A 14,546-nucleotide genomic window follows, 5' to 3' on the forward strand; every position below is an offset into this window, starting at 1 on the left:
TGAGCCTATGGATCTTTGATTTTGTGGACCTTAATGCAGAGTGACATGGGGACACTTCAGTGAGACCACCCAGAACGTTTCTGAACACTGGCTTCTTTTTCAACAGTGTAGTGCCAACTCACTTCTACTCAGCAGGCAGGAAGCTGTCTTTAAATTACCAGAAGTTTACTATCTTCCCTTTTGGACAGTTGCCCTTTCCTGAGTGATGATAATTCATTCTAAATGAACAGTCAGGTGTTTTTTACTTTCTTCTCATGGATCTAACCATCCTATGAGCCATTTTTTGTTATTTTCTTACAGAAAATAATATTGACTGACAGATCTTGTTCCCAAAACATTCATTGTGAAATCAGACTCTATATAATAACTTTATATAAAAATGATTTAAAACATTCAGATTCATCTAAGTTCATATTTTTAAACATTTTTTTCATATCATTTATATAAAAGCCAAGTAATCACAGGAATGGGGAAACTCTCTAAACATGCAAAACACAAAAGCTATTATTTCTAGGCAACTAGGAAGGGACTAGGGTTGTGAGTTCCAAACACTTTTTAGATAGGTAGAGCCAATATGTCCTTCCCTAGTCTGGAGAGAGGAAGAGCTCTGTTCTGGCTTTCTTGGTACTTGCAAGGTGGTGAGGACCATGGTGGGGAAAGAGGAGCAATGTGTTATGGGAGATAGAACTGCTAGAGCTTTTGCCTCAGGCACTGTCCAGGACACATCTTGATTCTTCATTGCCATTTTTCTTGTAAAGTTCATTGTTTCATTCCACTTTTTTTTCCCTCAGTCCTTTCTTGCAATTCAATTAAAAACACACTCACTTGTAATATTATTCTAATCCACAGCAGAGGGAGCTAGTGGTAATAGTGATAATAGTCTTTGTGTTGGAGGTTCATTTGAAGTCAAGTGGAATTTGGATAGATAGAAGGCATTCTTGGTTAAATAAGATGATTGGAGATTTATGGGCAAAATTAACATAGTGAAATTATGGAGACTTATTTAGTTATAAATATATATGTATATGAATATATACATACCAATAGACATTATATCTACCTCCTCTCTCTCTCTCTCTCTCTCTCTCTCTCTCTCTCTCTCTATATATATATATATATATATATATATATATATATATATAATACCTCTCTCTCTCTCTCTCTCTCTCTCTCTCTATATATATATATATATATATATATATAATATATATATATATATGCAAATTGAACTAATAGCGGAAGGACAGGTCACTACGATGCTCACTGGCCACCAAGGGGCAGTTGTTCAACACAGGGGCTGTCCCCTGGTGGTTAATGTGCTCCCGCAGGGGGAGCACCACTCAGCCAGAGCCAGGATTGCCAGCAGGCTTAAGGCTGGCAAGCACAGTGGCAATGAGGGAAGCCTCTTCCACCTCTGCTGCAGGCGGGCAGTAAGGAGTGAAGGATCCTGGACTGAGAGAGCCATAGACTGCGAGAGAGATGACTGACTGCCAGTTTAGGCCCAATTCCTGGCAGGCAGACATTCCCCGAGGGGTCCCGGACTGCAGATGGGGCTGAGAGAACCCCTCCCGCCCCAGTGCACAAATGTTATGCACCGGGCCTCTAGTATGTATATATGTATATATCCATCGACCTCTATATCATATATCTAATCTGTCTCTTATAGAAAAAATAATTTAAAGGCCTCTAATCTTAAATTTTGCCTTTTTATGTTTTATTTGAAGATGGATGCTCACTTGTTGCAGATGGTGAAACTCTTCTCATAATCGTTTCTTATGTTCTTCACCTCTCCCCACCTTACTCCCAGCCAACCTTAATTCTTGTGTAGTGATTAGTGGACACATGCAAAGGTTCCTACCAAATATATTTAAGTACATTGAAATATTACTTCATTAAATATATAAAATCTTCAGTGTTAGACTGAGTTCTTTTCAATGGGTGAAACTATATTTTATTTGCCTTTCTATAATGTGGAAGACATAAATACTTAGATGTTATTTAAATGTTTATAGAACTAAATAGTTTGTATAACTCATAAACTTCAGGTGCCATTAGCCAAATTAACTAATTTTCTAGTTGGCAAATATATGTATTTATTTATCAAAGATATTTTTGTAAACTAGTAGTTAGGTAAATTAGTAGTTTTAGCTCTTATTTAGTTTTCACGTTGCACTATAATATATATTTTTAAATCCAGGTGCTAATTTGGAAGATTGAAAACCTTGTGTGTGTTTTTCTTGGCTATCATTGTAAAGGTCAGAGAAAGCAGAATTTAATTTTTTATTCACCTTTCATAAATGTGCTTTGAGTTAATTCACACAGGGTACAATACACATCTTCTCATAACTGCATTTTAGAGAAGTAGTAGAAAAATCCATACTATAATGATAGCCTCAGGACGAGGCAGCTTCCCTATTACAGTGTCAAATCCATGTCTCTGGTTTTGGATTCTGTGTTCGGACTGCATATCCCACTGATAGTCACCGCATCAAATGTCACCTTATGCTTGTAACTTTCCAAGTCACGCTTCCTTGGATTTGTGAGGTAGGGAAATGCAGATGGCAGGAAACTTCAACTGTATAAAAATACCTTTAATGTAAGTTTCACTCTATGAAATCAGCAGTTATACAGTCTTTTCGGTGAACTTCATTAACAAGCGATGGGGTCTAGGAAGCCTGGCAAATAAGGAGGCAGGAAACCCCAAAGAGAACATGCCTGTCAGACGTCTTTCCTTCTGGGGTTTCCTTCCAAATGTTTTTGGATCTTGAAGGAAGCGGAGTGGCTTTCTGCCACCACTTTCCTACATCTGTAACCCACAGGGTCTACAGAGTCTGGCATTCACTTTTGAAATTCTTTCCTCAATCTGTATTTATTTCACTGTGAAATAGAAGCCGATCATTGGTTAATGTTGCAGTCCAAATAGGAATCTTACTTTAGTTAGACACTATTTCTACTTTTTGAGAATTTTGATTTAAGGGCTGAGAAGTCTCTGATTTTTTAAATGCCGTGACACAGTTCAAACCTTGCATTTTACAGAAAGCTGTGGGCCTGGTCAAACATAAAAGCCGAGGGCAATTTGGAGCTCTGTTTGCCTAGGTTTTCGGGCTGTACTTAAAAGACATTTTGCAAGACTTGTGGAGAAACAGATGTAGTTATTCAGACTTTCACTCCTGAATGTCTGCTATCACTTAGTCCCCATTCCCTCCTGACAAGATTTTAATATTTAATTTAATTCTGCTGAATGTACGCTCTAGAAAATATTAAAAGGAAAACTTGAGCTAAAGGAGGTGAAACATGAGCCTTCATAAATACTCATCTCTGGAGAGCTACATCTCTTAAATCTCTGTGCTCTTTGAAGAATATACAGATGTCAACCTTTTGATGGGAAAGACAGTGATAACTTGTTAACTAAAATGTCAATCATTCACCTTAATTAAAAAAAATTATTTAGCGACATTCATATCATTTTAGCATACCTGCTCTATCTAGATTTGCAACAGGCATGCTGCTTTGGGACAAATGCAAGAATAATTTAGATTAAATGTCCTAGCTCAGTGGTCAGCAAATCATGGCTCGTGAGCCACATGCGGCTCTTTCGCCCGTTGAGTGTGGCTCTTCCACAAAATACCATGGCCTGGGCAAGTCTATTTTGAAGAAGTGGCATTAGAAGAAGTTTAAGTTTAAAAAATTTGGCTCTCAAAAGAAATTTCAATTATTGTACTATTGATATTTGGCTCTCTTGACTAATGAGTTTGCCGACCACTACCCTAGCTGGTTTGGCTCACTGGATAGAGCATTGGCTTGTGGACTGGAGTGTTCTGGGTTTGATTCTGAACAAGGGTACATGCCTAGATTGCAGGCTGGATCTCCAGTAAGGGGCATGAAGGAGGCAGCCTATCAATGACTCTTATCGTTGATGTTTCTGTCTCTTCCCTTCCTTTCTAAAATAAATAAAATTTATTTTTAAAAAAGATTTCACCTTTAAAAAAAATAGATGATATACAAAATTCTACATTTTTAAAATTATTTATTGTTTAAAGTATTACATTAATATCCTTTTCCCCCCATCAACCTCTCCCAGGCAGCTCCCACCCCCAGCACATGTCCTCGCTCCCCTCCCCCCTCCCTGTCTTATGTGATATTTATCTTTCTCTGACTGGCTCATTTCATTTAGCATAATGCTCTCCATTTCCATCCATGCTGTTGCAAATGGTAAGAATTCCTTCTTTTTTACAGCAGGATAGTATTCCATTGTGTAGATGTGCCACAGTTTTCTAATCCACTCATCTGCTGATGGGCATTTAGGCTGTTTCCAAATGTTAGCTATTGTAAAATGTGCTGCTATGAACATAGGGGTGCACATATCCTTTCTGATTGTTGTTTCTGGTTTCTTGGGATATATTCCTAGAAGTGGGATCACTGGGTCAAATGAAAGTTCCATTTTTAATTTCTTGAGGAAACTCATACTATTTTCCCACAGTGGCTCTACCAGTCTGCATTCCCACCAGCAGTGCAGAAGGGTTCCTTTTTCTCCTCATCCTCGCCAGCACTTGTCATTTGTTGATTTGTTGATGATAGCTATTCTGACAGGTGTGAGATGGTTGTTGTTTTGATTTGTATCTGTCAGATGATTAGTGACTTTGAGCATGTTTTCAAATGTATCTTGACTTTCTATATATGCTCTTTTGAAACGTGTCTATTTAGGTCCTTTGCCCTTTTTTTTTTTTTTTTTTGGATTGTGTATCTTCCTTTTGTTAAGTTGTATGAATTCCCTATAAATTTTAAAGATTAAACCCTTATCAGAGGCAAATACTAGTATGTTATTCCATGCAGTGGGATTTTTTTGTTGTTTTGTTGATGGTTTCTTTTGCTGTGCAGAGCTTTTTATTTTGACGTAGCAATCCCATTTACCATTGCAACAAAAATTAAGATAATAGGAATAAACTTACCCAAGGAGGTAAAGGACCTGTACTCAGAAAATTAGAGGATAAAAACACAACAGAGGAAGACATAAACAAATGGGAGAACATACTGTGTTCATGGATTGGTAGAATCAGCATTATTAAAATGTCCATACCACCCAAAACAATCTATAGATTCAATGCAATCCCCAATAAAATACCAAAGGCATATTTCAAAGACCTAGAACTAATTCACCAAAAATTCATCTGGAATTAAAAAAAAAAAGACCCTGAATAGCTGCAGCCATCTTGAGAAAGAAGAACAAAGTTGGAGGGATCAGAATACCAGATATCAAACTACATTACAAAGCCACTGTTCTCAAAATGCCTGGTACTGGCACAAGAACAGACATATAGACCAACAGAACAGAACAGAGACCCCAGAAATTGACCCAAGCCATTATGCTCAATTAATATTTGACAAAAGAGGCAAGAGCATACAATGGAGTCAAAGAGTTTCTTCAATAAATGGTTTTGGGAAAATTGGTCGGATACATACAAAAAATGAAACTAGATCACCAATTTATACCATACACAAAAATAAATTCAAAATGGATAAAGGATTTAAATGTAAGACAGGAAACCATAAAAATCTTAGAAGAATCCATAGACAGCAAAATATCAAACATATCATAGCAATATCTTTACTGATACAGCCCCAAGGACAGTGGAAACTAAGGAGAAAATATATTAATTGTTAATAGAGTATTATTAACCAGGGTCTTGGAAATTATACAGTAATGTTAATGCCAACCACTCTTTATCAGATAGCAAACTTATTCAATGACTTTGAAAAAGACTTTACATATCTACTGAACTCTTACAAGTCTGCAGAGAAGATCTTATTATTGTCATTTTTAATCTGGAAAAAAAAATATTCTCAGGCAGTTAATAAAACTCCCTCCAGGCCACATAATCTGGTAGAAGCAATGGGCTTGAACCTATGTCAGCTTTCAAAGCCTCTATTTCTTCTTCTATATCTAGTTAGTCCTTTGAGCCATTGAAACTTCAATTATAAGAAAATTATTTTGTACTCATTTAATATAGCCTTTAAAAATATAGATTAATTTATCACTTTATTTTATCATTATTTTTTATTGGTTTCCAAGAGAGAAAGGGAGAGGGAGAGAGAGAGAAATATCAATGATGAGAATAATTGATTAGCTGCCTCCTGCAGGCACTCTACTGGGGATCCAGCCCAAAACCCAGGCACTTGCCCTGACTGTAAATTTAACTGTGACTTCTGTTTCATAAGTCAATGCTCAGCCACTAATCCACACCAGGTGGGATGGTCTAGCAGGCGTCTTCAAACTAAGGCCCGCGGGCCACATGCGGCCCGCAAAGGAGTCTGATCCGGCCCACCAGGTTTTTTGGGCAGTGAGCGCAGCCGAGGTGTTACAGTAGGAATTAGTAGTTCATATAGTCCGGTCCTCCAGCTCTCTGAGGGACCGTGATCTGGCCCCCACTTTAAAAAGTTTGAGGACCCCTGAAAGGATGCAAACCGCAAATGCTCACAAATGCGCTACAATGCTATAGCTCAGCTTCCTTCATTAGTTTATTTTGAGACCCAACATTTGAAACTGAATGAATCACTCCTGCTTCAGAGACTTTAAAATGAGTCTCTCGTTCTTTGTAACCTCTCATAACCTTTCCCTGCACTCAGTACCCTTTGTTTTTTTAGCTACCAAAATACGGTACTTACTGAAAAACTAAGGTTGTATAGGGTATTTCTGAGACTTGCATTATTTGTTTCCAGTAAGTACCTCAAACTCAGGGCAAGTACAATTGACTCAAAGTCCTATCAAAAGGTCAGATTTACATTGAAAGTTCCTAGACAACTTCTGTTGGAAAAATTGATTTACTTTACTTCAACCATTACTTCTTTATTTTTTTTTCTAATTGGCCATCCAAAACCATAATGTGTAGATTAAAACCACATTATAGTACAGTAAGTGGAAAAATAGACAAAGTCACTGCTGAAGTGCTGTTGGAAGGTTTCTCAGAAATCTTTATTAATAAGACATGGGTTGTTTGAAGCATAGAAAACAATAATTTTATCTCATTTGTCATCAATAGCACAAAGGTAAAGATAATGAAACCAATTGCATAGAATTGATCATAGAGTAAGAAATATAATAGATGAGCCTTGGTCTATGTGGCAAAGTGGTTAGAATGTTGGCCTGGGCACCAAAAGGTTGAGGGTTCTATTGCCAGTCAAAGGCAAATACCTAGGTTGTAGGTTCAATCCCAGGACTTGGTCAGAGTAATAGGAGGCAACCTATTGATCAACCAAAATATAATGGATGAGAAGGAAAACAGAATGCCAAGGGAGTTGTCCTAACACTCACAGTATACACCTAAGAGAACACTGGGACACTTCCCTTTGAGAAACAAGGAGTTTAGGAACCACAGCTAGTCAGGTTATGGCTGAACATTTGAGTTGAATTTACATGATCCCAGATGCAGTTTGATGCAGCTTTGCTGTGCCCATCCATTTCTGCCCAGCATTTCTAAAAACTGTGCTGAAAGTGTGGAATGTGGAGAAGTTCTCTGTGGCCGGAGTTCGTATTTCTCACTTTTCCTCCCCACAGCAGCCGACTTTGTTCAGGGGGATCATGGGACTTTGAAGCTGCACTATCCACTTCTGATGAAGTCACCACCTTCCCTTCCCTTTTAGAAAGCAAGATCAAGAAAACCCACTTCTCAAACTGTCGACAAAACTACAATACTTGTCATTAACTTTGTATGAACTCCTACTTACCTAATTTTGATGAAGCCACACATAAAACTAGGAATCAGGTTATTTACTCAAACTACATGTAATAACTTTCTTCCATTTTTAGATTCATAGTATAGTTAGAAATATTTTTTATTAATCAGTAGGGGCAGTAGAAAGTGCCGAGAGAGGACTCTTACTAAAAGTTTAAAATACTGAACATAGGCTGAGACATACTATAAAACGATATCTCATTAAATTTCAGGAAGAAAAAATAAGTATGAAAAAATTATATTTGTGCCTAGTCACCCATAAACTATACAATTTTCATATACCATACGGAAAGCAGAAATACTGAGTTTATTCTTATATAGTTTTGCTATTTGTATTATTGTTTTGGCAGAACAGTTAGATTTGGTCTATATGGTGTATCTTTTATTTTTTACATTTTGGTTTTAACATTCCTGCCAACACATTCTTACAACACTATTTTATTTATTAGGTAACAGCAATAAAAATTTGAATACTTTTCAAGTGTTGATACATTTTTAGTCGCTCTCATTTTCACAAGGACATACATTAATAGCTCATAAACATGTACTTTTAAATATGTTTATAAACATGAAGGTGCATAGGATATGAATAAATACATACCCACTGAAAATTATAGCATATGTATCCACACATATTTGTGAGCATGGGGATGTAAGTCTTTGGGCATGTATGTGAATATATGTAAGTACATATTTATTAGTAATGATGTTATATCAAATAATTTTTTGGGGGGATTAGAATACTCAGGGAGGGAATGATAAGATTGCCAAAGAGAAGTTAGGGCCTGGAGCAACTGAGGACTTTGTGTATGAGATGGATCTAATAAGACCTGAGAGGAAGCACTGAGAAGTAGGCATATGGAAGAGACATTGGTTAAGACAGTGGTCAGCAAACACATTAGTCAACAGAGCCAAATATCAACAGTACAACGATTGAAATTTCTTTTGAGAGCCAATTTTTTAAACTTAAACTTCTTTTAATGCCACTTCTTCAAAATAGACTCACCCAGGCCGTGGTATTTTGTGGAAGAGCTACACTCAAGGGGCCAAAGAGCTGCATGTGGCTTGCGAGCCGCATTTTGCAGACCATGGGGTTAAGATAATCTCCACAGTGCCTATTCTGTTTGTCCTGCCTACTTGCCTTATAGTTGATTGCTCAATGTGTTTTGTCATTTTTTTTTTGTATCCTTGACCCTTCAGTATAATTGGTATTTCTAAAATACCACTGGAAATTTCAAAAAGGCATAGAAAAAAAATGTTTAAATGACTTTGTGAAATTTATAGAGATTTTATAGAATTGACTTTCTAGTGTTATTGTTTAAATTCCATCGTTAATTCCTGTAGTGTATGTGGAGAAGACCAATTTGGATGGTCTAAGTGAGGACATATAAATCACTTACACAAACATAAAATAGTGGTATTGGAAAGGAAGAGGTTAGAAAGTGCTACTCAAGCTATGGAATGATAATGGATACTAATATAAAATTTTGAATTTTAATTTTAATTATTTTTGTAATGGATAGATGTATTTTATCAATTTTGTAGTTGATGGCGATGTACTATTAGAAGAAGCACACCCATGTAGTTATTTTTCAATTTGATTTAAGCTAGACCTGTGTTTCTCAAATTGTGGTCCTTGGGTCAGCAGCATTACCATCATCTGTGAGCTGGTTAGAAATGCAAATCCATGGGCCCAGCCTGACCTAATGAATCCTAATCTCTGCATATGGTCCCAGTGAACTGTTTTATCTGGCTCTACAGGAGATTCATATTCACATGTTTAAAAAATACAAATCAATATTACATGGCTAAAGCACACTATGATCTACACAGGAAACAACTTGGGATGAAGAGCTTGGGTTTTGTCTTGGTTTTATATTGTAGGGACCTTATTTCTTATATCTAAAGAAGAAGCTACTGTAACTAAGATTGAGAAAAAATAAGATCAAAGTTTTAAATATGACTTTTATGAGATAATGCAGTTTAATTATATCGACATTTTATTAGGAGTTTCAGTGAATAATTTGTATAACTATTGTTAGTTTAGAATATGCAGTTTTGTTGCGATATTTTGATTTATTAAATGGATTAAATAATGCTGCTGAAATGAACTCTTTATATACAGAATAAATTAAACTTTATCAAACAACCCGATGAATTTTGTTAGAGGCTAATTTTCCAACTAGAAGCATAGTTTGCTTAGCTGGAAGGCATAAAGACTAATTAGTCATTGCATATAACTGGTTCATTAACTATTCCAGAGGGAAAGTTGAAAACAGCCGCTGTGATTTATTTTTTAATAGAAATTTAAAAGAAGAACATTGATTTAGTGCCTAAAATGGCTGATAAAGGTTGCATCCAACTTTAGCAGAACTGTGCAGTTTTTTTCCTCTATGTTTTGATGTTGCAGTTTGCAGATGTTAGCTGTTTTTGTGAGGAAATAATGGTGTTAGCTATGAGTTTTCTTGGAAAGAAAGAGCTTAAAAGCTTTGGAGTGCTGGACTCATAGTCCACACAGCCAGATGAACATGGATGGAATGTTAGGTGAAGCCCACGGGGAGTCATTCCACGGCAGCATCTGGAAGGAAACAATAAGTGACTGGAGGGTGTTCTTTTCAGGCAAATGATTAAGAGGTGATTAAGTGAAGGTGTTAGGATGTGAGGGAGGGAAGGAAGTACTGAAGGTGTATATATAATATGGGACGGAGGGATTATGGAAAAGACTTAACAGAATGAACTGTAGATCGCAGCTGAACTTCTACAAAGCTGGAATTGGGATTTGCACAGAACAGCTATAGGTATTGTGTGAAACAGAACATGAGATTCACATAATACAGAACATACTGGGACTTTTTTTTTTTTTTTTAACAGTGAAGGACAGTGATGATGTCCAGTTAATTCAGAGCCACTGGAAATCATTTCTTAGAGTTGGAAAGACATCCAGCTATTATACCTTTATGGTTTTACTCTGATTATATTGGCATTACTTTAAAGTTCCAAGAAATCTCTGGACTTTGGAAATAGAAATCCATGCCTTTGATCAAGTGAGTAGTTTAGCAGTTTGATACTAACTCATTCATAATACATACAGACAGTGTTTCTTTGAATTGCTTCATATAATCATATCTTCCTGCCCATTCTCTTGCCTAGAGAATGACAATTTTCTATTCACAACTGTGAATAAACGAATGAATGAATGAATGAATGAATGAATGAATGAAACAAACTCTGTTTGGCTTAAATGACATGGGATGAAAACTACATTTTCCCAAAAGCTCATGTTCATCCTTAAAAATAAATCTAGGGTTTTTTCTGAATGTAAGTTTTTCTTCTTGATATTTGAACATCTGACAACATGAGAAGTTAGAGAGGAAGATAAGGCAGCATTGTGGAAGCTAATGCCCTTCTTAAGCCCCAGGATCCTTCCCAGCAGTTATTTAAAGGCCTTTTCATCTTACTGAACTGGGATTCTGCAAACACAGGCTGAATCTCTCTACTCATAGTTCAGAATCTAACACTTGGATTTTATTAGCCAATATACTTAAATGCTATAACATGCAATTTCAGTTTCTATGGCCTAAAATGACCACAGATGATTTCTTGCTCAAGTACAGTGAGGATAATTTGGTCATTTAGGGACTAGGTGGTCATTAGGGACTCCCACCCTTCCTTCTTGTGACCTTGCCCTCCTGTAGGTTCTTTCCATTTAGCTGGAGAATAGGGAAAGAGAACATAGGAAACACTCATGTACTTCTTACCATGTCACTTCAGAAATGACACGCATTTGCTTGACTCCATTGACCAGAACTCACCTGAACTGTCAGACTCAGATGTGATGGAGGCACAAGTTTGTTTTGCAGCCTCTTCCAAATAGACTTAACCTTCCTGCCAGATCTCTAGGCAGGCCCCTTTTCTGGATTATAAGAACATGTAAGACTACTTGGGCACATTCAAGGACAAACTGACCAGGCAGATTAAATAGAGGGCTGTATATATAGTATTTGCTCCACAATAATATCTCTGGCCTCCTCTCCTGTCCATCTTCTGTGCATCTGTGGCTCTTTAGGCTGGCATTCCTTAAGGATGATCATTTCATCAAATGGCCCTGAGAAGTCTAAAATGAAGGAATCCCAGATTGTTAGCATGTGTGCATAGGATTATTAGCATAGGATTGGTTCCACTGGTAGGCAAAAGATAAGGGGATGTCTCTCTGCCCCAAACTTGTTCTGTGGTACCTCTGGATGAAGGTAAAACTTAGATAATCAAGTTCATAGTTTGGCAGATTATGGGCAAGGTTAAGCACATGTTGATGAGATTTGGGAAGGAGCAGCAGTTTGGATACTTCTGAGAATGGTGGACCTATGTAGAGATAGAACATTTTAAAAATATGTTTTAAATTTATTTTTTAGAGAGAGAGGAAAGGGGAAGGAGAGAGGAAGAGAGTGAAGGAGGTAGAAAGAGAGGGTACATGGGAGAAAAAGTTGTTCTGTAGGAAAAAGGACTTCAATCTGAAATGTATTGATGGCAGGGTCCCCCTTTTTAAGATTTTTATTGTTTTTGAGGAAGAAACATGTATGTGAGAGTGAAACATCTATTGGTTGCCTCTCACATGCACCTGACTGAGGATCAAGCCCATAAACTGGGCATGTGTCCTGACTAGGGATCAAACCTAGCCTAAATTAATTACTCCAGGACAAGTATAAACCAGGACCACCTTTAACAAAAAGGAATGTGTGGTCACCAAAGTTTAAGACAGTGCTATTGCATTTGTGTAACAATATGTTCAGATATTTAATAGCCCTCAATTTAAGAAAATGTCATCCTCACATTCAACCTACTATTTCAGTTAATCCCTGTGTTAAGTAGAAATAGAAACACTAATCTTTGTATTATACTTTACTATTTTTAAAATCTTTATTGTTGAAAGTATTACATAGGTTCTCCTTTCCCCCCATTAATTTCTTACAGCCCTCCTGCTCCTATACCCTCCACCCCAGGCCCTCACCACCCCATTGTCTGTGCCCATGGGTTATGCATATATGCATACAAGTTCATTGGTTGATCTCTTCCCACCCACCCTCCCCTGCCTTCCCTCTGAGGTTCAATAGTCTATTCATGCTTCTATGATTATAGGTCTATTTTTGATAATAATTTTATTTGGCTCATTAGATACCACATGTAAGTGAGATCAAGTGATACTTATCTTTCTCTGACTGGCTTATTTCACTCAGCATAATATTCTCCAGGGCCATCTGTGGTATTACAAATGGTAAGAGTTCTTTCTTTTTTATTGCTACATCATATTCCATTGTGTAAATGTGCCATAGGTTGTTTTGTCCCCCCCCCCCCCCCCCCACTCATCTGCTGATGGGTATTTAGGCTGTTTTCAAGTCTTACTATTGTAAATTGTGCTGCTAAGAATGATCGTTTTGGGTTTCTTAGGATATATTCCTAGAAGTGGGATGACTGGATTAAATAGGAGTTCCATTTTTAATGATTTTAGGAAACTCCATACTGTTTTCCACAGTGGCTGCACCAGTCTGCATTCCCACCAGCAGAGTACTAGGTTTCCCTTTTCTCCACAACCTAGGCAACACTTGTTGTTTGTTGATGATAGCCATTCTGACAGGTGTGAGGTGATATCTCATTGTGGCTTTGATTTGCATCTCTGGGATGAGGAGTAGTACTTTAGATTGACACCAACAGGTGGGGTATCCTGGTGCTCACTTGTTCAGTTTGAGAATAGAAGGTTGTGGAATAAATTAGGCACAGTCTTCAAGTAGATGAAGCACTTGTAAGTACAATATGGGTACCAGCTGCACTCTATCCAGGCACCGCAATTTATTGAGTGACCCCATACTCCCCGTTATATAGAGAACATTTATATGGCTAGATTTTGGCTTACATGGAATGAACAAATACACACATGATGTGATTTAAGAAGGATCAGAAATTCAGAGGCCCCAGACCACCCCTCAACCAGCCTGCTCACATTCCCAGCATTAGAGACACCTCTGGGGTTCAAGATATAGCGCCCTCTAAAATGAAACGGGCCACCTGGAAAGGAAAGGATAATAAAGCCAGTAGCCACATTATCAGCGGGGTTCAGAGCCCTAAGGAAACAAAACATAAGTTTTAATTAGAGTTGGGGTTAAGAGAGATCAGAGTGTTAGATGCAGAGCCGGGTGAGGAGCTCGGGAGAGAGGCTGAGCCGGGGTTGCTAATGGCGTGTGCTGTGGGGAGCACGGAGGCCACCTGAGATGGAGTGTTTTTGCTGCGGGCTGGCCTGAGGTTAGCTGTCACTTCAACAAGACAGAAGAGGCAAGTGCTCCGGCTCAGGAGCTCATAACCTGAAGTGGGAAACGGGTTAAGCACAGCCATATACTTTAAAGCCTAGTAACTGGGCAAAAATATAAATCTTTGTATAAGCCTATTTAGGATAAATTAGTATCTGCAGGTGAGGTCTTACTTTTGGGTGGCGTGGGAGCAAACAGAGAACAAAATATTGGTATCATTAGAGTGATTGAGTTTTACTTTATGAAGTGTGAGAAAGCTTCTTGTAGGAAAATATTTAGTAGTAGTCTGGGGGAAGGTGGGAAGGAGTTTCATAGAGAAGCGGAGTTTGAACACATTTAGCAATTGACTTGCCTTTTCCTGAAATTTCTCATAAATACTCTGACTCCCTGCACTGTACATTGTCAGACTTCCAGGGAAAATATGGACCTAAGATTGTCATGTGTCCTGCCCAGTCCTGGAGTCAGAGACTGACTTTGTCCGGGTGAAAAGTTTCTGTACCCTCAGGGTCGCCTTTTGTCC

The 14,546-nt window shown here is 37.7% G+C and overlaps 1 protein-coding gene across 2 annotated transcripts in view; it reads left to right on the forward strand.

Annotated features, from left to right (window-relative positions):
* Positions 1 to 14,546, forward strand: part of HMGCLL1 (3-hydroxymethyl-3-methylglutaryl-CoA lyase like 1) — a 153,764-nt gene that overhangs the window by 14,019 nt on the left and 125,199 nt on the right. The window contains exon 1 of one of the 2 annotated variants that reach the window (XM_036414904.2): positions 11,555 to 11,577. The exons of the other annotated variant lie outside the window; for it this stretch is intronic. Coding sequence (XP_036270797.1) covers positions 11,566 to 11,577 — 12 coding nt within the window. The 5' untranslated portion in view covers positions 11,555 to 11,565. Of the gene's footprint in view, positions 1 to 11,554; positions 11,578 to 14,546 lie in introns of those variants that run through there. 2 annotated transcript variants of the gene reach the window in all.

This window comes from Pipistrellus kuhlii, unplaced genomic scaffold (genome assembly GCF_014108245.1).
Source record: "Pipistrellus kuhlii isolate mPipKuh1 unplaced genomic scaffold, mPipKuh1.p scaffold_m20_p_5, whole genome shotgun sequence".
NCBI lineage: Eukaryota > Metazoa > Chordata > Mammalia > Chiroptera > Vespertilionidae > Pipistrellus > Pipistrellus kuhlii.